At 39.2% G+C, this 27,814-nt stretch overlaps 2 protein-coding genes across 2 annotated transcripts; both read right to left on the reverse strand.

The window, feature by feature from the left end:
- Positions 1-827: 827 nt before the first annotated feature.
- Positions 828-27,591, reverse strand: LOC139469568 (high-affinity choline transporter 1-like). Its single transcript, XM_071251765.1, has 8 exons — positions 27,429-27,591; positions 11,119-11,226; positions 10,130-10,285; positions 5,339-5,487; positions 4,869-5,015; positions 2,035-2,164; positions 1,533-1,750; positions 828-1,355 (listed from the first exon to the last, which is right to left on the reverse strand). The coding sequence occupies exons 1-8, from the start codon at positions 27,589-27,591 to the stop codon at positions 828-830; spliced, it is 1,599 nt and encodes a 532-aa protein (XP_071107866.1).
- On the reverse strand, positions 12,317-14,309 carry LOC139469896 (uncharacterized protein KIAA1958-like). The gene is made up of 3 exons (XM_071252224.1): positions 13,678-14,309; positions 13,140-13,210; positions 12,317-12,681 (listed from the first exon to the last, which is right to left on the reverse strand). The coding sequence occupies exons 1-3, from the start codon at positions 14,307-14,309 to the stop codon at positions 12,317-12,319; spliced, it is 1,068 nt and encodes a 355-aa protein (XP_071108325.1).
- Positions 27,592-27,814: the final 223 nt, after the last annotated feature.

Below are 27,814 nucleotides of genomic sequence, written 5' to 3' on the forward strand. Positions count from 1 at the left end.
GGATTTTGAGGTCACTGGAATGTAATGACCTCCCCGAATAACTACTTATTTCACTCAACTCTTGAATTGTTGGTCAACTCAACTTGAGATGTCTTCGCAGAGGAAGGTGGTGACTTCGTAGCCCATTTAGAATAGAAGAGGAATATTTCAGGGCAACTCTTTTAGTCCTTTGGTTTTCTGTTTGTCACTTAACCCTTTTTTCTTTTTGCTTAACAGACGAAGGTTATTATCCTTGACCTCATCAGCACAGATCCCCAACATCTCTTTATCGCCTCCTTTACATGGATGACCTTTAACTTCTTGTCAAAGGAGAACCCACACTAAAAACAGTCAGGTCCTTTTCTAATGATATTGGCATGTCCTTTGAGCTCGACAGTTTCAACACTCTTCATCTGAAATGTGTCAAGGTAAAAGAGGGAGGATCAGTCAATTTTCTTCGGTGAGGAGTTTTTGACCATCTAATGGAATGGTCAGGCCTGTAGGTACTTTGTGATGCAGATTAGAAACAAACCCCAGAATGTCCATTTAAGGAAAAAAACTTCTGTCAGAAACCAAATGTAGACTTAAGAAAACCTTGAGTTCAGAGCTGAACGCTTGCATTAAAGTCAAACGCATAAATATTTATGATCTACACATCCTTTTGTATTCCTGCGGTGCTGCTGACTGGACGAAACGAAAAGTTCAGGGTATTAACACCCTCACAGAAGAATCATGTCAGACAAAAGATCCCACCACCCTCGCTCGTCCCTCAATCATCACTTATGTTCACCAATTATAATGGGATCGTGTGGTTTGATTGACGTGCTTGTAAACTCGATCAAATTCGATCACATGTGCTGTTGCTGAAGATTTCCCTTCTGTCGATCAGATTCGGGCAGCATTTCTACAGCCTCTGGCTGCTCAATTGCGTTCGAACGCTGAAGGGGTGCAAAACAATCAAAAATGTCATATTTCATTGATATCCATCCTCTTGTAAACAGTAGTTTGGTTCCCACTGACACCGATATTGTGAGGAAGAATCCGATGACGGCAATAAGTGTACGGAAGGGAAACAACTGGCCATCCGTTTGGTTGTAGAAGGGAAAGTGTATCACAGCAGGGAAGTTGATCAGCTTGGCGCCACTGCATGCCCTCAGGGTGAACGCCACCACAAACCCCACAAAGGACCCGTACGTGTTACAGCTGCTTATGAAGAGAACGCAGATGAACTGTGGGAAGAGAATCACGTACATCAAGTCAGAGCAGAGGATGAAAAGTCCATAGACACTCTTTACAACGATGGCTATGATGGTGGCAAGGACACCGGCAGCAACGGTAGCCACTCTCATCACCCACACCATCTCCCGATCAGTGGCCTGAAACAAGATGGGAAGCAGAAGAGTAAAGATGCGTTCAAACACACTTACGTGGTTATTGAGTTTCCTTGTCAAATGAGTGTAGCAATAGCCAAAGTAAAATACTATAAATCTTAAAACCCAGATTATTTTACCGGTATAACGTCACTTGCTCTTTTGATTGATGGTGGTGCTTACGTTTTTTCTGATGATGCTCTTGTAAATGTTCTTGGTGAAGACTGAAGCCGTGCAAAGTGTGCTGGAGTCTGTGGATGACATGACGGCTGCTGAGACCGCACCCAGTCCAAGGATGGAAACAGTCATGGGGCAGAGGTACTGTAGCGCCATGGGCAGGATAAAGTGCATCTGTTCCTCGGCAAGGGGGATGTCACCCATATAACTAGTCTGATTCCAATCTGAGTGTTAAAGTATAGATGTGACAATTATCAGGAAACTCCTCGGCAAGGGGGATCAAACCCTTACAACCAGTCTCATTCCAATCTGAGTGTTCCAAATTGATATATTCGCCCATGCTTCAGGGGCATTCATAATTCGTATCACTGTCAAAACAAAAAGGAGATTTGTTTGGTTCACCTGTCTTACGCACATGTATTAGGGTTAGTGGCAATAGTCACAATAAGCAGACATATAGACAAACAAAACAAATACGATTGACGATAACTATTACAATGGAGATTACCTGCAGCAGATCCTGCGAACCCGATAACAGCAGGTGGTATGCTTAGAAGAAGACACATGATGCCAGCTGCTACCGATGACGCTACAGCTTGTCTTGTTGTACGGCAGGCCAATGTGCGTTGATACATCTCCTGTTCAATAGACAAGATGTTATCCCTGTTTTTATTAATACTTTTCTTTATAATTCCTTTAATAATTACTCACACACAGTATACTGACTCAGAGCCGACAAATCCTTCCATCTTCTTGATACCGAGCGCCAGGCAGGGTAACAACAAGTTCGATATTTTAACTTCTTTTGGGGATGCATGACCGTGGATTGACCCCTTGCCTTCTGCTATTGTATATACACCTTTATTTTGCCTCAAAGTGAGATTGACCAATCAGTAAAAATCCAAGATGGTTGATACTGACCTGATATGAGACCGTATAACGTCAGTAACAGCCATCTTGGATTTTTCAACACCCACCTCCCATATTTCACATGAAAATTCTGGTACAGAAATTCGTTATTCGACACTGTTTTGTGTTTATATATATAATTAAATTTGATGTGCAAGGACGTTCATGTTTTTTGGATCACGTTCGTGGCTTTAATAAGATATATATAAAGTTAAATTATCAACAAGGTTTGGCCTCTAAGGTTTGAAGAGTAGTCTCCCTTTGACCCTTAACGTCTTTGGTAGTAAGTGTTAAGTTTTGAGTTTTAGGTTTTGACATGACATGTGCGACAAAGATACCAAATAGCGTAAACGTTCCGGCATAATAAATTCGTTATGGTGTCTTTAGTTTAGTCAATTAAAGACACCATAACTAATAATACCATTGTTTATATTTCAGATTATGTATAGAATATTTGTGTAACCAGCCTTAACGCAAACAAATGGGATTCAGCATTGAGAATGTGTGTTACTAGCTTTGTATTCAATAAAGGTGACAACACTCTTTCCATAGACACAAGAAATCTTTGAATTTTTCGATGAAAGAGCATCCTCGATTGTACCTCAAACGTTGTGAAATGTACACATCAAAGGCTGGAGCTCCTGGAATATTGGTCAACACAAAGGGAAACTCTTGTGGAGAGTTGTTGTCACTCTGAAAATTTATGCACATATCTAAATATGAAACAGACCAGCCTGTCTCATTTGGCTCTTTCAGCTCAGGTGTGTAAATCAGTGGAAGAAAATTGACTATTTAAACATCATTGAACAATATCAAATCATCGATATACATGCAGCTTTTGTTCCCTTCCTTTAATATGGCCACGGGTGGGATATTGTGCATTGAGAATTGTTATTAATGGCTTCATATAGAACCAATGGGATTCTGCACTGACAATGTGTATCTCTAGTTTTTTAAACAACCAATAGGGTTCTGCAATGGCTGTGTATTACTACCGTTATATACAACCAATAAACCACATGTCATTGAGCCTCATGTCATTAGGTCCCATGCCTTTGAGACACCTGTCATTAAGTAACATGACATTAAGTCACCTGTCACATGCATTTGAGGTCCCAATCTTTCGAATTGTCTGTCGGACAAAGTAACCGACAGAGCTACGTCCACACTGTTGATAACAGTGGAAATTAGCCTTGTTATGCTTAGGTTATGTTATAAGTATAATCGATTTGCAAGGTAACTTTCCATCTCTTTGAATAGCACGAGTTGGTTGATAATGGTTGTATCATCCAAAGCATACTTTGATCAAGGAAGGCTTGAGCAGTGCTACTGACGCCATGAGGGAGAGTCCGTCTTAATATCTGAATATAAACCGTAAACACCAGAGAATAACCAGTCCCGACCAACCCCCTAGACAGATTCTGTCTTGTTCCAAGGGTAAAATAGCTGTGATAATATCTATAGGGGTTTGCAAAAAGAATGTCCTGCCCTTCTGGGAGCACACTCCATTCACACAACTTGCATAAAAAAGAAAACATTTATTGCCTGATGCCGTACAGCAGTACTCCTGCCATCTGACAGCAGTCTGTAAACAAACCAGACAATCAAGTGAACGATGAACCGGAAAAGCCAGTGAGACGATAGAGCATTTACTGATTTAGTTGAAAGTAGTAACAACGATATGTTAATTTTGAATTACGCCTGCTGTGTCCTAGTGCAGAGATACTGGTGAAAAGACTCAGCATAAGCGATAAATACGACTGAGTTGCTGAGAAACTCGGGGACGTTATTGCATTAGCAGAAGCATCGATCCAGTTAAGTAAATATAAAACGTCAAAGCCAGAAAATAACAAGTCTCCATTATCAGCGAAACAGTTTCTATTTGGAGAAAAATAGCTGTGAAAATAATATGAATTGAATAATATGAAAATCAGTGATGACACCAGGTGTCAGTGACAAGGGAAAGCATGTGTTCTCAACCTCGCTCGGCTTCCCTGTTCTTTATTTGCAGGTATATCTTGCCAAAAACCTTTTTGCAAATTCCGTCATTGAGTGAGTGAGTGAGTGAGTGAGTAGGGTTAAACGCTGCTTTGAACAGTATTCCAGTTATATCATGGCGTGTCAGCTTAATTTTGGAGGAAAGCCCGTAGTGATGCAGGTCTTGGACGTTTACCACATCGGTGTAACCCACGGACAGGGGTATGGTGCTGACAAACCTAGAAACATAATCGGGGCGAACCAGGATTCGAACCCACAATCATAGGTTTCTTGCGTGTCCAAGAACAGTCGTGCGGTTGTAATGTTGGAATCATAATTATTAGCATGTATTGTTTGTTTTATCTACTAAAAACGTATTTGAAACCACTTTAATATGTTTTGTTGATATGTAATGACGTGCGACTATGTGAGCTGGCCGCCCTAGACAAGTCCTACCTGCCACGTTATGCCGCCAAGGATTAGAAGGCCATAACGGTCGAGAAAGTAACCTGTCTGCTGCAGAGACACTTCCCCTAGCCACGTGTCCTGGATCCTATGCAAGTCCACAGCTTGGTTGTTCACGACGAAGGGGGCGGCAGCAACCTAGAATGACATTGTTGTACTGCATATAGGATGTAACCTCACCCTCATACATGGGGACATGTAACATTATACACCATTTCAGGTACAACACTGAAATTGTTCATTTTAAAAATACATACTCGCAGTAGTTCTCGTTTGTGTCCATTAACATATTTATCTGCTATTAGCTCCAGATGAACGCGCGGAATACATCATCTGGAAGCACGTACATGATTCGGAATTCTTCAGTAAGGAGAAATAGAACAATACAGAAATGGATACACGTGTGTGGTTATATCATATTTATATGTAGATCAGTGTTCTTGCTGTGATGCTGGTCTTACCAAGCCTACAGTTAAGCATATGAGCTGGACAATGTCTGTGTAGGCGACAGACCAGAGGCCGCCAACTAGGGTGTAAGAGACGCTGATGACGGCAGAAATAATAACAGACAGTGTTTCATCAAGGTCAAGGATGATAGCAATCGTGGAGCCTGAAACGAGAACATGAATCTTATGACTACTCACCCTGGACTGAGGAAGTTGTCCTCAGGCGATATAGCATATATAGACACCTAATTCTGAGAATAACATTGTTTATGGCGCATTGTGCCTTACTTACTTACTTTGGAGATTTAACGTGCGCTTTCCGACTGATGCGTATTTCGCACACGGGCCCGGCCAGGCCATTTAATGTGTTTCCGAAAGGGGCGAAAGTGGTGCGAGCAACCCAAGAGGGGGCTTTAGGGGTTGCTTATATAGAATTTGGGAATTTTGAGATGGTTGATGTTTGTTTGTTTATGTGATTTTGATTTGGTAGATTATTTTGTTTTTAGATGCGTTTTATTAGTTCCGTTTTGATTAAGAATACGCCTAAGGCCTTGAGGTTTTCTAGTTTATTTTGTGGGTTTAGTATTGCGTCTAGAGTGAGAGCCTTGTTTAGATTGAGGGTGGTTTGTAATGCGGTTCGATGTGTTAGGTAGTGTGTGCAGTGGATGAGTGTGTGTTCTGGGCTTTCTAGTTGTTTGCAGTGTGGGCAGTTACCTGTAGTGTGTTTTTAAAAAATAAATTAGGTGGTTATTTAGGTTGGTGTGTCCTGTTTGGAGTTTAGTGATTACTCTGTCGAATTTTTTTTGATGGATGGAGAGTTTTTGGTTTGGTTAGTGGTTTGCTGAGTACTTTTTTGATTTGGCTATTTGAGTTTAGATATAGGTTATGCCATTTTTTGGTGATTTTTTGCTTGTTTACACTTTTAATTTCTGATTTTGAGATGGGTAAGTTTAAGCTTATTTCTGGGATTTTGAGGGATTGTTTAGCTGCTTTATCGGCGTTTTCATTACCGTATATTCCTACGTGGGCGGGGATCCATAAGAATGTTATTTGTTTGCCTGCCTTAGTTAGATCGTTGGAGCTTTTAAGTATTTGATTTATTAATTTAGGTCGGTTTTTGGTATTTTTGTTTTGGAGGGCTTGCAGTCCACTTAGGGAGTCGGTAAGTATTAGGATTTTTGTGTGGTTTTTGGATTGTTGATTATGGAGGGCTGAGGCCATGTCCATTAGTTCTGCCATGAATATTGATTGGTTGTTCGGGAGTCGGAAGGATTGTGTGGTTTTAGCTGGTTGTGTGGTATGGACTCCGAAACCTGTGTGTTTGGAGGACGGATCTGAAGATCCGTCTGTGTAAATGTGACACCAATTTGGCCAATTTTCGTGTATGTATGCTAGTGTGGTAGTTTTAGCTATGTTTGGGTCGGTTTGTTTATTTATTTGGCTAGCTAGTGTTGTGTCTATTTTGGGTATTTTAAGTTTAGGGGTGAAGATATTTGATTGTTTGCAGTTTTGTTTAAGATTTTTAATTTGGTGTTCATTTAGGTAGTTTGTTATTCTTTGGGATATTGGGGTAAGTTAGGGGTGTTTACGCGCTAGAGCTTGGGTTTTGGGGCTGATGTTTTGGTTTATTTAGTTTTGGATGAGAGGGTTTGATTGGGACGCGGCCCAGAAATTTAAGCTTAGCTGTTCCCTGCGTAGACTTAGTGGCATTTCTCCTGTTAAGGCCTGAAGTGAAGTGCAGGAGGTGCCATGTTGGGTGCGTGTAATACGTTTGAGAGCTTGATATTGTATTGAGTCAAGTTTTTTAGATAGAGAGTTGTTTAGGGTGTTGTATATGGCGCAGCCGTAGTCTAGTTTGGATCTAATTAGTGATATGTAGAGAGAGAGTAGGGTATCTTTGGAGGCTCCCCAGTTAGAGCCAGTTAGGCATCTTAGCGTGTTTAGGTCTTTACTGCATTTAGTTGTTAGGTTTTGGATGTGGGCATCCCAGGAGAGATGTTCATCGAAAATAGGTCCTAAGAATTTGGGTTGTTTTTGAAATTTGATTGTTTTGATGTTTAGCTGGAGGCGGGTTTCATGTTTTTATGTTTGAATACTATTCCTGTTGTTTTTTCTGAGTTAAGGGACAAGCCCCATTTATCGGCCCATTGTTGTATTTTATTAAGAGATTTTTGGAGTAAATTTTTGGCCATTTTAATGCTTTAGTGCGGATCCAGAGGGCTCCATCATCCGCGAATTATGATGTGTTTAGTTAAGGGAATAGGCCCTCGAATAGATCGTTTATCATTATATTGAAGAGGGTGGGGCTGAGGATACTGCCCTGGGGAGTGCCATTTTCTAGGGGACATTGTTCTGATAGTGTTTGGTCTATACCCACGGTTATTTTACGATTGTTTAGGAAGTCCTGGGTGTAGTTTATTATCTGAACTTTGAGTCCTATTTTTTAAAGTTTTTGTATTAGCCCGTCGTGCCATACCATGTCGTAAGCTTTAGAGAAGTCTAAGAAGATGCCTGTGGTATATTGTTTATTTAGTTGTCCTGTCTTAATATCTTGCTCTAGTCGGGCGAGGTTATCTAGGGTTGAGCGGCCAGGAAGTGAAACTGCTTTGATCTGGGTTTATGATGTTATTTTGGGTTAGGTAATGTTGTAATCTATTTTTAGCCATTGATTCCATTACTTTGCATAAGTTTGAAGTTAGGGATATTGGTCTATATGAGTTAGCTTGATTAGCTGGTTTATTAGGTTTAGGGATTGGTATGACTGGGGCCTGTTTCCAGGGAGTAGGAACCTGTCCGTTTAGGTAGATGAGATTGTATAGTTTGAGTAGTGCCTGGAGTAGTTTTAGGGGGAGTTTTTTAATTATTTGGTAAGAAGTTAGGTCTAATCCTGGGGCTGTGCCCTTTTTCCTGTTTTGGATTACGTAGAGGAGCACCTCCATTGTGTAGGGTTGATTTATTTCTAGATTGTTATTGTTTGGTTCTTTTGTGGGTTTGTTTTCTGTTTTAAGTTTATCTTGGAATTTTTAGCTGAAGTTGGTGTTACTGCTAACGGCCGAAAAGTGGTTGGCGAGATTATTTGCTTTTTGGGCGGGGTTGGTTGAGTTGTTATTGTTAGTTTTTTTATGTCGTTTTAAGCCTCTAATGGCGTGGATTTTGCGCCAGACCGTTCTGGCATCTGTACGGTTATTTATACCTTCGCAGAATTTTTTTCAGTCTCTACTTTTGGCTATTTGGACTAGTTTTTGAACCTGGTGGTTTAGTTCGTGGGCTATGTTTAGATGTTTGTGGTCGCGTTTTGCTTTATTGAAGGCTGATTTACGTTTTCGTCTAGTCTGTTCTATTTCCTCATTCCACCATGGTACCGTGGGTTTGCCTGTCTTAGATGTTTTGAAGGGGATGGAGGTTTTAGAAACGTTTATTATATAGTCTGTTAGGTTTTTACAATAGGTTTCTGGATAATTATTTTCTATTTCGTTTAAGTTAGCTTCGTTGCAGATATCTTGGAATTGGTCCCTGCCACCCATCGTATATATATTACCTGCCACCCATCGTGGTTATATTCCCTGCTACCCATCGTATGTATATTCCCTGCCACCCAACATAGGTATATTCCCTGCCACCCACCGTAGGTATATTCCCTGCCATCCATCGTATGTATATTCCCTGCCACCCATCGTATGTATATTACCTGCCACCCAACATAGGTATATTCCCTGCCACCCAATATAGGTATATTCCCTGCCACTCACCGTAGGTATATTCCCTGCCACCTATCGTATGTATATTACCTGCCACCCCTCGTAGGTATATTACCTTCCACCCATCGTATGTATATTACCTGCCACCCATCGTGGGTATATTCCTTGCCACCCAACGTATGTATATTCCCTGCCACCAATCGTAGGTATATTCCCTGCCACCCAACATAGGTATATTCCCTGCCACCCACCGTAGGTACATTCCCTGCCACCCATCGTAGGTATATTCCCTGTCACCCAACGTAGGTATATTCCCTGCCACCCATCGTATGTATATTCCCTGCCACCCATCGTTTGTATATTCCCTGTCACCCAACGTAGGTATATTCCCTGCCACCCATCGTAGGTATATTCCCTGCCACCCATCGTAGGTATATTCCCTGCCACCCATCGTATGTATATTCCCTGCCACCCAACGTATGTATATTCCCTGCCACCCATCGTAGGCATATTCCCTGCCACCCATCGCAGGTATATTCCCTGCCACCCATCGTATGTATATTCCCTGCCACCCATCGTATGTATATTCACTGCCACCCATCGTATGTATATTCACTGCCACCCATCGTATTGATATTCCCTGCCACCCATCGTATGTATATTACCTGCCACCCAACATAGATATATTCCCTGCCACCCATCGTAGGTATATTCCCTGCTACCTATCGTATGTATATTCCCTGCCACCCATCGTATGTATATTCCCTGCCGCCCATCGTATGTATATTACCTGCCACCCAACATAGATATATTCCCTGCCACCCATCGTATGTATATTCCCTGCCACCCATCGTATGTATGTTCCCTGCCACCCATCGTATGTATATTCCCTGCCACCCAACGTAGGTATATTACCCGCCACCAAACATGTATACCTATATGTACTAGCCACCCATCGTATGTGTATTACCTGCAACCCATTAAATGTATGTTACCTGCCATCCATTTTATATATATTTTTACCTGCCACCAAAGTGTATCTATCACCTGGCACTCATCGAATGGCATGTATGCAATCAAATAACAAAAGCAATTGCTTCACACGTACCAAGGGCGGACAAAATGGCGGCTGTCCAGAAGAGATCTCCCAGGAACTGAGGTATGCACATGAGAGCGCCCATCAACCGGCCGTAGCGGTCTTGGAAAGGGTCAAACATTGTAACGCAGTTGTCTCGACGAAGTCGGGGACAAAAGAAAATACCACCTGTAAGAAACAAATACAGGATAATTGGTGCAATTCCCTTTCACCAGGGAGTCTATCTTTGTATGGTCTCCCTGCCTTTGCTACTTCATCCTACTGGACTAGAAATAGAAGAGGCCAGTGCAACTTGTTTCATGTCGAGATATGCATAACGAGAGTGATTGAGTTGGGATTAACGCCGCTTTTAACAGTATTCTAGTTATATCCTGGCGTGTCAGCTTAATGTGGGAAGAAAGCACGAAGTGATGCAGGTCTCAGACGTTTATCACTTCGTTGAAACCCACGAGCACAGGTATGGTGCTGACAAACCTAGAAACATAATCGGGGCGAACCGGGATTCGAACCCACAATCATAGGTTTCTGGCGTGCCCAGGGGACGCAACTCTGCACAGGCATAAAGAGAGTGACATAAAACTCTCTACCAGACTACATGACAAGAGGGATGACTTCATCTTTCCGACAGTCAAGTTTCCCCCGTGGAGCAACATTCCAGCAGCTAAGCCTTTGAGGTGTCTATATTTCACGTTTGAGGTACAATCGAGCAAGGTCATTCCATAAATACTTCAAAGAGCGTCGTATGACTCGTTATCGAAAGTTGTTTGATCAAGGTCACAACATTCAAGGACTCGGTAAATCTTTGAAAAGGTTTTATGGTGGGATTGTGATGGACATTTCCACATTTGACGCATCAGTGACCAGAATGATGTCCGTTGCAATTCCTATTTTGACTTACAGGTGAACAGCTGACATATCTGTGTATGTGTGCTACGGACGGGGCGGGATATGCTCACCTTTTCGCGAACACCTGGTATCATCATTATTTTCCAAAAGCTTACCAATGATAAGTGAGAGCGAGTAGCCAATTGGGGCCTGCATCCAAGCAAACCCTTTCTTGGCAACGATTTCTGCAGTCCCGTTGATGAAACCTCCGCCGACCCATGTTGCTGCAACACAAAAGAAAATAATATTTACTTTTACAGTAAAGTCTCTCTTTCTGTACCCTTTTGGGTAGTATGGGGTCGCCCAATATCCATGAATGTACCTGGTTAATATGTCACAAAGTCTGACCTTAAGGCACACCTTAGTGACAGTAAGCCCCAAATGCCAGTGAGTTGTACTGATAAACCCTTATATCTAAATATGCACTTGCATATATGTATATACTATCATACAACAACTGAAGTAGACAGTAGACAGTAAAAAGCAGTGTAAAGAGTAGTGGTAACAGCTTTAGTAGCCGAGCCATTAGTGATGTCATTTGATTGTGACGTTATGTAACAAATGACGTCACACTGGTTCGCAAAGCATTGTGATACAATTTCATTGCAGTGGTATCTACAATGTAGATATATATAGGCTACTTCATGCTTTTTTGTCGAATACGATTTATATTTTGTCGAGTGAAGCCTCAAACCCCATACTGTTTCGAGATCGAAGATCGAGAAACAATATGGGGTTTGAGGCTTCACGAGACGAAATATAAATCGTATTCGACAAAAAAGCATGAAGTAGTCTATTTATTATATACATCTCCCATTTTTACATATTTTAAATTGAAATTTAGTCAGATCTTTCAACTACGAGAACGACGATATTTCTCGCGTCTCGACCTGTTCACATACGACCTGTCGCTTTTACTACGATGAAGTAAATAGTTCGCTCAACTTATACTCATTTCAAATTGTCAAAGAAAACAAAATACAAATGTGAATCAAAAACATTTATTCAAATTGGCATTTTATCAATTTCTTAATGTATTATTGTATACAACTCATTGTCCTAACAATGTTTCGCACTAACGTCAATGCGTAGGAATACATAATAATCCATAGTCAGCTGATTGTGTTCAGAGAAAAACAACGTCGCACACTCGCTTCGCTTCGAAAGTTTGAACTTTTGTCAACAAAGTCAACAACGTAAAAGGATATAACAAACACTGAATATGAACGTGAAAAGGTAAGTCCAAACATATTCTGTTGCCAATATTTTATGACGAACATTATTTATGCCATATTTCAAGTTGATCTTGTCATTCTATTGCAAGCATGGTCTTTTCAATGGTGGTAACTCGTCTTCACATGTGTTTGATGTTGTCGCATTTGCAGTGTTTTTTACGGAGGACATTGATACATTGAACATGTCAGGCGATAGACGTATGTTAACATTTCCGTTGATGGTATTTCCAGACAACAAGCATGTCAGAAAATGTTGATTCTGAAGGCGGTTGGACACAGATTGCATCGCAAATCCACCCGGCATTGGTGCCGAGTCCGGATTTCGATCAGCTGTTGTGCCTCTGCTGTTGGCGGTGTTACTGTTTGACAGAATGCGAGATATTCCCTTCTGCTTTTCAGTATTCATACTTGAGTAATTATTTATCGAATTCACGTTTTTGTGGCCTGAAATTTGTAAAACAAAATAATTCAAAATAACATTTTATCCATATTTTGAAAGATGAATGAATGATATTTGTATTTCTCTAAAGATTTTTTTATTATGTATTTGGTATTTCATTACTTTAATGTCTTAAAACAACAAGTTTATAGGATGAGGCCAAATGTTTATTTTTTTTACCAATATATGTTCTCATAATATTCAAATTACCAACAAAATTAATAACTACCTTTTACAAACACATTTTAACCATTGATAGTTAAAAAGGAAACTAAATTTGTTATTGTCCCCAGACTTATTAAATAAGTGTAGATAAACTTAATATATATTTTCACTTCAGTGGAATACCAACCTTCAAAATTTATTTCTAAATATGTTTTTTCCATATACTTTTATTGTTTTAATATATGTAGTATAAATATTTCATAAATTCATCTTTTTTTGTTTACAGCTGTCTTCTCACCAGATATCTGAATGATGTCATTGGGAGAAACGCCACTGTCTGTCAACTTCTGGACCAGGTGTTTCCTCATACTGAACAAAAACCCAAATGATTCAGGTATATTCAATATCATGCCATTTATTTGATATTTATTACCTTATTTATTTTGACTTACTTTATGGCTGATTGTCATTGTAATTCCCAATATTATACTAAAGTGTTTATCCAAAACTAATATGGATATTGAATATTTACCTGTATGGTGTCGGGGGCACGGGTGGCCCAGTCGTCTAAGGCGCCGCGATTCGCTGTGCAGAGTTGCGTCCCTTGGGCACGCCAGAAACCTATGATTGTGGGTTCGAATCCCGGTTCGCCCCGATTATGTTTCAAGGTTTGTCAGCACCATACCCGTGCTCGTGGGTTTCACCGAAGTGGTAAACGTCTTAGACCTGCATCACTTCGGGCTTTCCTCCCACATTAAGCTGACACGCCGTGATATAACTGGAATACTGTTAAAAGCGGCGTTAAACCCAACTCACTCACTCACTCACTCACTCACCTGTATGGTGTCAATCTTTTGTCATCAGCTATGTCAGCACCTTCTGTCATAGCCTTCATAATTCCATAAAGCTTGTTGACACCCAGTGGGGCATTTTTGTACCAGTACGACTGCTCCTTCCTGTTGTTATTGATTGCTAGAAAAAATGGACTGTCTGATGTACAAGAGGCTGGTGGTCGTCTTTGTCTGTACAATTTATATGCATTGACAGGGCATCTTTCCAGGTCTTCTGGTGTTGCATAGGCTCTTGGTTTTATTTGCCCTATGTTTTTAGGATTATCCCCAGGTCTTGTTTTTGTTTGTCGCTCACTTATAAAGATAAGATACTCGGATCCATCATCATCATTTCTAATGTCAATGTCTCCCAAATGTAAATTTCTGGTTTCCTTTCCAGTTCTCATGCCGAAGTTCAGACAACAAATCATCCACATGGTGTGAAGGAGGCTGTGTGGGTTATCACTTCCGAGGCTCTTGGCATCGTACATGGCATCAATATCCATATCTGACAGCTCTTCAGCAGCCTTGGGTTTGTTGCCTTTACCCACTGATTTAAGTTCTTTTTGTTTGCATTTGAGTGTTTCTCTAGATCTTGCAAATGTGATATCGGATATGATGTTAAATGTAGAACACATTTGTTTCAAGTATCTTTGTAGGGAAGATTGGTAGCTTTTTAGACTGACTGGTTCATATTCTGGTCCATCATTCTTTTTTACTGACAGAAAAAATCTTGACAAATAGGAATTTAAAGATACTGCATCGATTTCTTCATTTTTTCTAGTTTCCCCCTCAACCATCACTAGGTACTCACTGATAATTCTAATGTCTCTATCTGTCTCTTTCTTGTGTTTTCGTTTTCCAGATCTCGAAGAAACCTTGAAACATCATCATCACTGATAGATTGATACTTTTTATCACCAAGTATGCTGTAATCTATTGCAGATAATAAATTATCCACATCACCTCTCTTTATGTTGTCGCTCATTTTGGCTAGCAGAAGATCCAAGGGAGGTAATCATGAAATTATGTCCCTTTGTCTCAAGGGGAAGTAACTCGAGATGAAAGTAGTTCCGGTTCAAACCTTATATTTTCACAGGTGAAAATATAAGCTTATATTTTCACTCCAGTGAAATATCATTTTTCAAATTTATTTCACAATACCATTTATATTTTCACTATATAGCTATATATTTCATACTTATGTATATAATAAATAGAGGTTATCACGCGAGTGTGTTTGGGGATGGTAAATATCCTGCATTAGGAATAAACATTGTATTTAGCGAGCCTTTCAAACATTGCGAGTTTTCCTGGAATGCGCGCATTAAAATTTATTACGTCACAGGGTAAGTGATGTGTCAGTCGGACAGTGACAGTAGCCAATATAGTTCCAACTGAAATCTGTTTCTTATACAGTGGCGAAGCAACATATACGCAAAACAACAATTGTTTTTATTTGCCTTTCGCGGCAATCCTCTAGTCTGTCCGCTAGAGTAACTACCCTTTGTCAAAGGGAAGCTACTCTAACCCTAGTCTATGAGGCGTCACGGCCACGGTCAGACGTTGTTAACCGCAAGGCCGCAGGGGTCTACAAGCACAGATATGGCTACTGATCCCGCTTGGCAAGGCCTCGTGCCCTCGCAAAATTGTGTCGAAATTTATGTCTCCAAAGTTACCAAAACTTATAAAATGCCTTAGCTACGTCACAGTAAGACACTGATTTTCAGTATATTAGACTGTTCTTTTGATAATGAAAGCAATTATCTCTGTAGTTTATCCAGATTCCCGATGGTTAAATCTGACTCGATCGCCGAATGACGAGGGCGACGCCATGTTTGCTTATAAACAGTGAAAGTAGTCCCCACTTGACCTTTGATATTTGCATCTCTATCCGCATATGACCCCAACGGATATCGTTTTTATCCGTTGGCTTTACCTACCCATTATATGATAAATAGAGAATACTACACTCATTCTCGATAGATACCATTTATATAAAACAAGTGGACTTTCTATGGTATTTGACCGAGCGAAAGCGAGTTCACGAGATTCGTAAAAGCGGTATCTAATAGAATGAGTGGTATTTTATTTATTACCCATGTTAAATATTATATTTAAGTGTAAATACATGAAAACTTTCGCTCGTTGACAGACAAAACTGAAACCGGTTGCAAAATCTGGTAGCGCATGAATATTGATACATGCCCAAATATGAGCATTGTTGACATTTCTGTGCATACGCATTAACAAACATAACAGCACCGACGCTCAAGATCCTTTTTGAAGAATTTCTTCAACTTATGGTAATTCAAGCGCCATGTTGTTAGTACGAAGGACACCTATTAGAAAATTTGAAAAGTCACATCGGCGCCGCGCGTTGAATATCAGACCAACAGTCGGTCACTCGGTGCCGGGGTCCCGTCTGTGCATTCAAAATGTTTCGGTTTCCTTGATCTATCGGCTGATTTTATATCATGTCCGTACCATTTTGGAAGAGGGAAATCAGAGTGTTCGCCAAAGACATCCATGTTAACTGTACCACCATATACCGAAGACGTGAAAATCAACAGACTCAAGTCTGCTTGCATGTCAGCGACAGCTTCGAACGAAGGGCAAGGCCACCACCGGAATAAGAAAAGAAAACCGTGATCTACTCACAGCGTTTTACGCTAGAGATAGGGAATGTTATTGTTCACATTTGGGATATTTTGGGCCACATAATCAGAAATCAGACACACTTCCACGAAGTTTTGGAATGATTTGTATCAGAAATGTTCACTAACTGATCTGGTCATGCAGTCGTGAACAAACAACTGCCGAAATAGTACCACAAAATACGCTCCAAAGGGGTCACTGATGGCACAACCGGATTATCCCGAGTAAGTCTAGATATGTGTCCAGAAAGTTTAAACTGGCTTCATTTCACCACGCTCATCCTACGTTAAATCAAATTGAAAGTTGCGAAAGTGGACAGGTGCGTCACGCTCATGGGGAATATCGATCTGTTGATCGGTAGTCGTACATTGTAAATAGATATAGCTCGATTTTATAATGTCTGTAGAAGCTCTATGCATAACTTATATAGAATACAAACTGAATTTGATGCGTGTGGTTTAATAAAGTGTTTGTAAATATCATGAGATTGCTTCAGTTCTGCCTTGTTGTTGCAAAATGAATGGCGTCTCGCGATTTTGTATGAATGAAAAAAGTGGTCCCTGTGTGACAGAGGTCACGGTTATCCAGTCAAAACGAATAAAACGAGGTCAAGCTTGTACGAAACACGTGTGATGTACGGATTTAGTATCTTACACCTGTATCTTCACCACGTGGGTAATAACGCTTGATCTCACCCACGCTATATCTCCTGTGTGAGCCAGTTTGGGATGATAAAGTTAGATAAATATTTCATTAACGAGAGGTGTCATATTTTACAGTGCATTCGTAGATTTCCTCATAGCGTTCGATTATGTAAACGGACAGGCTCTTTAAACTTTATTCATCAGGGGTAAGTTCCAGTATATTGAACTTATTACAATGTATGCATTTTGAAGTTAAGTCATATGTTAATATGGCGTATGAATCGCATTAGGAGTATTTCAGTTCTGGTATCGGAGTAAGGCAGGGTGAGAAACTGTTTTTCTTCTTCTGAATTTTAAGCAGCGAATTCATGATGTATATGATTATGCAGATATGGAAAAACCGATTACCAGACTGTTCCTATCAATGGAGGAGTCCCTGTGTTTTGAAAAGTATTGATTTTGTAAAATACCGAGTAGCTCTATCACGTGTGTTCATGATTGAAAAGGGGAGATGGTTAAACCTAAATTAAAGTTAGAACAGCGTCTATGTTCATTTTGTGACACTGATATAGAGGACGAATACCATGATTTAATAATGTGTCCAAAATATATGTATTTGCCAAATTACTCATATATACACCCAAGTGTTTTCAAATCCGTCTAGTTGATGCAAGGCTGTCGCAGAAATGTCATTTTTGAATGGCAAATTGTGTGTACCACATTATGAATGAAGGAAAGAATGCATTATGATCAAGATATGAAAATATTTTTAAACATGTATACACTTAGGCAACTTTAAGTGGGCTTGGTGTGTGGGGATTGGTAGGGGATTCATCTGAATTGTTGAGCCGTACACTGGATGTATACAGTGTTACCATCTGTGAGGCCTATAAATAAACTTTGACTTGACTTGTAATACACGTGATCTGGTCATGGCGAATGTTGTTGTGTCACTGCTCCGGAAAAAAATCTGAAATTGTGGGAAAAGGAGAAAAGTTTTCCAAGCATATGGAGGTGCATATGCTGTCTAGGTATATGGTGATCACAAATAGCAGGTATGGGGATAGATATCAGTATCTGGACAGACAAAATAGGCGTTATTCGTCCACGAGGTCCACTTGTCGGCGCTAGATACCCCGGTATTAAGCTACCAGCTGGTACCCTGCTGAGACGTAGACTGTTGCTTCTGTCTCCCCCACCCCACTCTCCGAAACAACAACCTGAAGGTGTACAGACTAGACTGTCACCTCACAACGCCTCTGGTCAAGAAATTACCCTATCTAATTCTGGCAGTGCATCCATTACCCTCAATGATCTCGCTATTACAATGACAACAATACAGTCACAAATTGCTCAACTCAATCAGAAAATAGACGATTTCATACAGGTCTATGATGAAATGTTACGCGATTTGGAAAAAGAAAATGACTTTCTCAAGAAGAAAGTGTTTGATTTGGACAAAGACAGATAATATGAAGGTCCAATCACGTCGAAATAATTTGATTTTTCCCAGCATACCCGACAAGAGAGGTGAGACTTGGGTAGAGCGTGAGAAGGCAGTCTGAGATTTTATGGCCTCAGCACTCTATCTTGACTCTGCTGATTCTATCAACACTGAAAGAGCCCAAAGATTACACTCACAGTCAACAAACAGGCCCATAATAGTGAGATTTCCTTTTTATAAGGATAAATCTGAGGTTTCCGATGTGGCAAGAAAAGAGTTAAAATGAATAATGAATTTAGAGTAGCTGATGATTTTACGCAGAGAGTTCGAAACGTGCGATCGAAATTGTTTCCCTTTATGAAGCAGGCCAGGGACGATGGTAACACTGCCTATCTGAGTTATGATAAGCTGGTGATCGAGGGATCTGTGTTTGTGTTGGATGAGGAACAGGAGGGCCTATTTAAAGTGGGACAAAGACGTCACTGGGTGTCACGCAGACAGCCTATTGCAGAAACAACTTCAGCATGGAGTGCTTATACCCAGGCTGAGAGAGACTAGGGGTGCGGCCATGGCTACATTCATAATCACTGGTAAAAATCACCATGATAAGAAAAACGCTTGCTTTACATTCCCATGTCACAGTTTTGTTGGTACTTCAGACAAGTGTACAGACATTACTACAAATGTTATCGGTACATCAGGTACAGTTAATAATGTGATAGTTGCAGTAGCAACAGATAGAGTTCTTGACAGTACTGCAAAGGCTCAGAACGCAGAGTATCAATCTGACCCCAGTGTATCAGCCAGGAATGGTCAAGTCGATAATGTGGACATCACAACTGGAATCTGTACTTGGAATATTCACAACTTGAAATCACAAGCTGAATGTTCTGATTTTATTTAATTTTTAAAACTTTTAATATAATTTTTCACCTGGAAACTATGATATATCTATGCTTAACAACAATTTAAATTTTCGAATGTAAGGCTAAGCGATCTAAGGATGAATTATCTCCCTTCCCAACATTCCTGGTGTTTGTTTACATCCACCCTGGGGGGGGGGGGGGGGGGGGGGGGGAGGGGGGGGGGCTCTCCTGTTTATGCTAACGAGGAGGACAGTGGTGTAGACAAGTTAGAACGCCAGTTAATACCACGTATTATCCATGATTATGGTGACATGTAAATTCATCCTATGTGGAGATTTTAATGCAAAGACAGGAATTAGATTATTTGATAGATGATGAGATAGATTATCTACCTATTGATAAAGAATACACTTCAGATGAATTTTATCAACAACGATGTGTCAGTGATTTTCATATTGATAAGTATGGTAGAGCATTACTTGATTTGTGTAAGTTACTTGGGGTTCACATCGTTAATGGTAGGACAAACTCAGACAGATCTTATTTTCATTTCTCACAGGAAGTAGTTCTGTAGATTATTATATTGTTTAATCGAGTTTATTTGAATGTATGTCAGTGGTTGAACGAACCGACTCAGATCACTTGCCTATTATTTGTCACTTCAAAGATCTTACTCCTTGTTCTTTTCAACTAGGGGGCCACAGGTGGCCCAGTCGTTTAAGGAGCCGCGATTCGCTGTGCAGAGTTGGGTCCCTTGGGCACTCCAGAAACCTATTGTGGTTCGCCCCGATTATGTTTCTAGGTTTGTCAGCACCATACCCATGCTCGTGGGTTTCACCGAATGATAAACGTCTGAGACCTGCATCACTTCGGGCTTTTCTCCCACAGAAAGCTGACACGCCGTGAAATAACTGGAATACTGTTCAAAACGGCATTAAACCAAACTCACTCACTTACTCACTCTTTTCAACAAAATAATAATGTCAACACTGCATCTGCCTCATTAACCACTGTACCAAAATATAGACTTTCTCCTGAGCAAGTTGTTTCCTACCAGCTCCATCTCGGTAATACGTTAAGTGGAGAAATGTTTAATGAGTTTATCCCAGCAGTTACTAAGCTCACTGACATTGTGATATGTTGCGCTACAATTGGTGGCGCTGTTTTTTCTTCGTCCAGTTAATGTCGTGTATCTCAGCAAGCCTGGTTTGACAGCGAGTGTCAGAATATGAAATCTAGAAAGTATTTATGTCTCAACAATTTCAGGAATCATAGGTGTGGTTTGAACTTTCACAGATATATAAGTGCAAAACCAGAATTTCAAAAAAGATTTGTGAACGTAAGAAAAAGCTGTATGACATAAACTTGAGTGAAGAAATCAAGTTAGCAGCGCATTATGGAAAACGTTTTGGAAAATACTTAAGAAGTTGTTTCGTAAAAATCACCAGACAGTTCTATAAATCTTAATGTATGTCTTTCCTATTTTCAGAATTTATTGAATCCAATGAGCATGACGGCCAAAACAGAATTTGACATATTTATATCGGATTTAATTCTCATATGTGTGATGAATGTTCTGCTCTTCCATTCACGGAAGAATTGTTATCTGGTGAAATCACAGAACAAGAAGTGAGGGCAGCATTACAAAGTCTTAAAAATGGTAAAGCGACAAGGCGTTGATGGAGTCCCACACGATTTTTACGAAACATCAGGAGATTTTCTAATACCATATTTGTTGCTTTTATTCAATAAAATCCTTGATCCAGGTATTTTTCCCGATGCATGGACTATTAGAATGATAATGTCTTTATGCAAATAGGGAAATTTCAGTCAACCAAAGAATTACAGAGGTAAATCTGTTTTGAATAGCATAGGAAAACTATTTGCATTTATTGTTGAAAAATGACTTAGAATTTGGCTTGAAATAAATGACATGATATCTGAAACTCAAGCAGTTTTGCTCTAGGTATTCTATAGTTGACAATATCTTTGTTCTAAGGTCTCTTTGCTCCAAATATTTATGTAAACCCACAGCTAGTTTTTATTGCGCATTTGTTGATTCCCGCAAAGCTTCTGTTTACGTTGATAGAAAAAAACTGCTGATCACAAAAGGATGTCGTGGAAAACTGTCAATAGTTCTTAAGAATATGTTTTCATCAGTCAAAGCATGTATTAAAACTGACTCGGGTACAACTCTTTGTTTTACTACTTCCAGTGGTGTTCGTCAAGGTTGCAGCTTAAGCCAAGTCTTATTGATCTTTTATATATAAACGTACTTGTTTCTAAAAATTACAAAGAATGTCATCATGGTGTGTTTGTGATATTATCTTATTGCTGTTCGCGGATGATGTTGCTCTGGTGTCCTACGATGTGGTAGGCTTGCAGAAACACAGCTTAATGTTATGCAGTCCTTTTTTTATTAATCCTCATGGTGCCTGGATGTCAGTCAGCCTGCATACCGCTCAGTGCCGCACTGTGATGACGTCGCTGTTTCAAAAATGTATACATTGTATCAAAAGTGTTACAACGTCTTTATTTCTTCACACAGTGTAACCAAATTGTATAACATGCAACTCGAGTTGATTGTCTTTCCATCAGTATCTAAAGTCACCAAATCCAAAAGATCTATGCACTGTCTGGCCATCGATAAAAGTGCTGGTATTATAAGTTTCCAACTTTTCTACATTAATCGTAATATGGAAGCACCCGAATATGGCAAGCAAAGTCAAGTAAGCGCCCTTGTTTGAAATCTAAATGTCCAATAATTCATATCATTGGCAAGTACATGTCCTAACAGTGATAGACATATGACATTTATGTTGAAGAACACATTCACTAAGATTTCTCCGTGAGTTATATTTACCGCTAAAAAATCCCGATGAAATTGTGCGTGTTTTTGACGTCAAAACAGAATTGACGGAACAGGTCCTGATTAATTCATACGCAGAACGTTTCAAAGAATATGTCACAAAACGAATGCCAGTTTGGAATGTATATCTTGAAGAAATCCCGGTTACGTCCATGTATGTTTCAGTGACCGTGCTATTTTATTAGTGATAAAAACAAACTTCGGGTTTTTTGACATCGTACATTTTCAAAGGACAAAATGGGAAAGATCGCTAAACAGCCCTAACAATACTCAAATTGACATCGCTCAAAATCGGGCATCATTATCATTTCTTAATAATTAACAAGATTATACTTACGTTATACCACCCAAAACTAAGTACATGTAGATTCAATCAAAATTGTTGAAAAGTTTTCATTGGCAGCAAATCTATTCAACAAACCTATTTTCGATCACTCGCAACTCGGGCGCCAATTGTCATTGTTTCACTATGACCACCAGAACACTTCCACCTCGTCTCAGCTAGTATTTCGCACTTGGCTGCCTTACTTAGACCTTTGCTCAAAATATACTTGTATGGCCAGTCCATGAAATACCACTTTTTCTTTCAAATTGATTGAAAATACGACTTTAGAAGTGTATTTACACCTAGCTAGGTATGTACATGTACATTTAATGACATACGTGATAGTTTTTTCCACTAGTTCCATTCCATCCCATATTCTACTAAAGGAAATGTTTTAAATAATTAATGGTCGTAGGTCAATGAAAGTAATGGAATTATCTGTCATAAAAGGAAAAATATATTCTTAGTATTTAACCAGCAAAATCTTCAATATAAATGGTTTTCAGTTAGTATTTCTTTCCTTTTTTCTTAATTTTGGCCTAGCTAAACTACAGCTTGGAGGGAAGATATACAAATTGAAAAGGTGAAAAAAGAACCACAAGAATGCTTTGATTTTGCTCTCAGACAAATATTTATTTAAAGAAAATCTATTTCATACTAAGGATACACTATGTCACTGGTCGAAGTATTTGGTAATTTAGATAATGCAGAGTGAAAAAAGACATAAATAAAAACTAAATAAAACATCAAAACGAAATCACATTAACACTGAAAACATTTTGTCTTTCAGAAATCGATTATCTATATATTGTGAGTAGATCTAATTGATTTTACTGTTGATGTTATAAATTGAACCATTCGAGATTCTAATAGATGAAGCTAAAATATTAAAAATCTAGGTTGTTTAATATTGGATCCATTTTGACAGCTTTCTCACTGTAAAAAATACATTCCCTTACTCAATTAAATGCACATTATTTTTTTTGGAATATCAAGCCTTCAAACAGATATGAAAAGCACATGTCAACATACCAAAATTAGAAAACTGCGCCAAATATTCTAACACTGTTAGTCAAATGATAAGCGGTCTCATTCACACGTCGGTCGCCGTAGACATTTTCCAATCGTGATGTTCTAGATATGCTTTCTAGTTCAGTCAAAGAGAATATTGTTATATGGAAAATGAAACCACGTGTATCCATTATACTACCACAACATTAGATCAGCTGTTTCATGTGACGTCATCCACGTCACAACACGCGAGGTCAAATCACGCGCACCTGTCCAAACGACAAATTCACAGCGGCGGGAAATCACCGACCGTTTATAAGCCTATTCGAATAAAATTGCAGATTGTAACGAAATAAAATTAAGTTTACTCATTGCTGACATTTCAGATGACATATCAAATAAAAGTTGAAGACTTGCAATAGATTATCATACGTTAATCGAGAGTACAGTGTACATCAATAATTTGTAAATCTAATATTAATATTAGATCTAATATCCATGGCAGAATGTTGGAAATACGAGCTGATAATAATATATATTCCATTTTCTGAAGAGATTAGTAATGTGTATTTGATGATATATATGCTTACACAATTCGTTATCAATTATCTTGTACAATCACAGCATGTATCATGTACATGAGACTCACGGAAAATACTATTTCAGCAAACCAATTACAGCGCCATTATCACAGTTTCAAAGAAAGGAAAAACAAATCGAAATCGAACTTAACAGCCACAGCGTATCCATAAGCGGTTAACCCAAATACAAAAAGGTATTGCTGTCAACATTGTAGAAGTTATGTTAATGTATTCAGTAGTTGCATTATGTTTGTATCGAGTGTACCATCGACAGAAACGGGGGCCGAGCTGCCACATGTGGAACCGACCTTGACACAATTTGTTTACAATATGGCGTCGACTCACGTTAGATGTCGTGGCCACACTTTTGAAATCTCCATTTGCGACAAAATGTGAAACAGTCAGGGCAAGTCACACACACGGGCAGGTAGTTTAAGAAATCACACATGACTCTTTGTCATTTCATATGAAAAAAAGTAGCAGTTATTTGTCTGAACGGGCGAGCATGTAGGACAACCGGTAGACAAGAAATCGCGGCACAGATATGCCAACGTGCCCTGTCGATCACTTCGGGCTTGGCTATTCAATGTTTAGGTTTAAATCATGAACTTCCTGCCCATAAACATACACTATGCCACCTTAATATTAACGATTATAGCTATCTTTCCATATCTTTGATTTGAATGTTTTCTGTAAATCAGCATCATAAACAAAAAGACAATCTGCACTGTCGTTTCGTCTGTAGCGCCGTGCTAAATCGTCATGACACACAGTCGATAAACATGCAATACTTGAACAAAAAAATTCCGTGGCCGACGAAACGTTAGTACTCTTACGCCAATAACTGTACAGTGGGGACAAGTAAAGCTTTCTGACCAGTCCGATCAGATTTCTTTTTCAAATTGGCTGTCTGATATAATAATAGGTACGTGTATGCAACCTGGGTGCATAATACAAAATTGCCTTCATTCGCATGAAGTTCAACATGGCAGAAAAAGATCGAGAAGCGCGGTAACCACTTTACTAATCTCGCCATATTTCGCAATCCGTAGCACTGCATAAAATATGAGTTACACGATATTAACGTTGAGATGATTAGGGTGATGGTGGTTATAAATTCATTCAATGAACGTCATAATTGTAATGGAAATATAGACTGTCGTTTTCTCATGTGTACCGACCATTCCGCCATTAACGACAGTCGATAAAAATATACAAAACGTATAAATAAACTTGTTCGCAAAGGAGTGAACAGAAATCTATTTACGTGAATAAGTATACAGTTATGAGAAACATGTCTTTCTGACCACACTGGTCACATTATTTCTTATGAACAAGGATTTTGTCTGAAAATATTTACGTGTATGTGACATTGGTGCATAATCAAAATTCGCCGTCATTCGCTCGGTGTTCAAACATGGCAGAGAAAGGCCGAGAAGCGCGGTAGCCACTTTACTAATCTCTCAATATTTCGTAATCCGTAGCATTGTATAAAGAATGAGTTGCACGATGCTAAAGCTAAGATGATTGGGATTGTGATGGTTATAATTTTGACTTTGTGCACTAAGTGTTTGATATCTAAATTCACGGTTTAAAAAGGGCATTTTCTCGGGACCATATATGGTCCCTTGGCACTATGCGGATGTGAAAAGTGAGGGACCATATATGGTCCCGTGGCACCAAGAGGGTTAAGAGGGGTTTAAACCTTAAAAAACCAATGTTATTGTTTTTAGAAATGGTGGAATTGTATCGAAGCATGAAAATTGTATATGGTGATAAACATTTAAAAATTGCAAGTTATTACAAGTATTTAGAACTATTAATGTCCTCAACATTAAATTGGTACAATGTTTGTAAGACCTTAGCGCTACAGGCATCTTCGGCAATGTTTCCTGTTTAATAATTATTCAAGGAAAACAAATATGTATCATTTTCCACAGCAAACTCGATATTTGATGGTAAAATTCTACCTATTTTGTTGTACGGCTCGGAAATAAAGGGCATTAAATATTTTGAATCCATTGAGAGAAAGTTCACACTTTGTATTTTAAGCAGTTTTTATGCATTGGTAAATATGCTTAAAAAAAGGCAGTACTTGGTGAAACTGGCCGCTGTAATATATATGTACATAGCCAGCTGCGTGTTTTTAAATATTGTATAACATTATTAATAATGGAAGCTCACATGTACCCATTTGAATGTTACAAAATGCTAAAGTAATTAGATGGTGAAGGGAAAACGATTGGGTGTCTGGTCTAAGAAGCATATTATTTAATACTGGATTTTCCTTTGCATGGATCTCACAAGACACAGGTAATGAAAAACAATTTTACATAACTTTAAACTAAGATTATTAGACATATTTCAGCAAAACTGTCACCAACAAGTTTCCTCTTCACACTTCCTCAAGTATTGTGCTAGTTTTAAATCATTGTTACAACCAGAAAAATATTTAAGCATATAACAAAATAAAACCCTAATGAGAGCTCTTTGTAAATATAAAATATCTCAGTCTCCATAATTACCTTGTCAATACATATCGTAGAACCAAGGATAGTGATTTTGAACTCTGCACAGCGAACTGCGGCGCCTTAGACGACTGGGCCACCCGTGCAACCAGAGATCCTCCAGAAAACATACTGCTGTAAAAGCTATACCTATGTTGTGGGTGTATACTGCTATCTCTATCATCTTGTTATTTTCAGAAACACGTCAGAAACGAATGTGAAACACAAAACAAAGTGTGTATAATGTGTTTTTTTTCTCTTTTGACAAACTACGCACAATTTATGGATAAGAATTCTTTAATACTGTAAAGGCGACGTTTCGGTATAGATCCTCATACCGTTGTCAAGCATTCAATGTTTTCAATAAATTGTGTCTTCTTTGTCATCCGTCAACTTCTAAGTAATGCCTATCAAACATTTTTTCTCTTTCGTCTGATTAAGTGAGTGAGTGAGTGAGTATGGTTTTACGCCGCTTTTAGCAATATTCCAGCAATATCACGGCGGGGGACACAACAAAAGGCTTCACACATTGTAGCCATGTCGGGAATCGAACCCGGGTCTTCGTCGGGACGAGCTAACGCTTTAACCACTAGGCTACCCGACCGCCCCTTCGTCTGATTAATGATAATACTAATGATTTCAATATAGTTTGTTACATTGAATTGAAAATTAAGTATGACTTTTGCATCTTATTGTCATCTCAATGTTGCTTTTTGGAATATATAATTTCCAACCCTCATTCCCAATACATAACATAGAAAAAGGACTGTGCAGTCACCAGTTGCATTTTGTTGATGTTTCGATGATGATGATGATGATGATGATCGTAATAATAAGCATAATTGTTTTTACCTGTTATCGTAAACAAGGACATGACAATACCCATGTTTCGATCAGCTAATATGATCCCAACGACTGTCTTTGATCTTTTCTTTCTCCCAGCGACAACGCCGACGACGAGGATGATGATGTAGAAGATGATGACGGAGATTAGCCCGGGGATGTTGACTGTCATCTTAAGGTCGTGTTCAGACTAGAAACTGAAGAACAAAACTGAATATTACAAACCAGATAACAACACACTGTCGCTGAATGCGACATAACCTGTTTGTATCACCTGTGAAATAAAGAACCCAGTGAAGGTCATTACTTCATGTGTCATCAATGATTTTCATTGATGCCTTCATGTAATTTTCACCGCTATTATGCCGTTTACACTCAAAGGAATCAGTTCCGTT

This window comes from Haliotis cracherodii, unplaced genomic scaffold (genome assembly GCF_022045235.1).
Source record: "Haliotis cracherodii isolate W230 unplaced genomic scaffold, xgHalCrac1.p SCAF_2, whole genome shotgun sequence".
Lineage (NCBI taxonomy): Eukaryota > Metazoa > Mollusca > Gastropoda > Lepetellida > Haliotidae > Haliotis > Haliotis cracherodii.

Excerpts from the sequence above, each read along its gene's own strand:
- LOC139469896 (XM_071252224.1), bottom strand. The coding sequence starts at position 14,309 with ATGTGTTCTACATTTAACATCATATCCGATATCACATTTGCAAGATCT. Across the intron at positions 13,211-13,677 it reads AAAAGATTGACACCATACAG|TATGAGGAAACACCTGGTCC; the intron begins GTGAGTGAGTGA and ends GTTTTTGTTCAG. Across the intron at positions 12,682-13,139 it reads TGACATCATTCAGATATCTG|GCCACAAAAACGTGAATTCG; the intron begins GTGAGAAGACAG and ends TACAAATTTCAG.
- LOC139469568 (XM_071251765.1), bottom strand. The coding sequence starts at position 27,591 with ATGACAGTCAACATCCCCGGGCTAATCTCCGTCATCATCTTCTACATC. Across the intron at positions 5,488-10,129 it reads CGCCATTTTGTCCGCCCTTG|GCTCCACGATTGCTATCATC; the intron begins GTACGTGTGAAG and ends TTCTCGTTTCAG. Across the intron at positions 1,751-2,034 it reads GTTCGCAGGATCTGCTGCAG|ATTGGAATCAGACTAGTTAT; the intron begins GTAATCTCCATT and ends TTTAACACTCAG.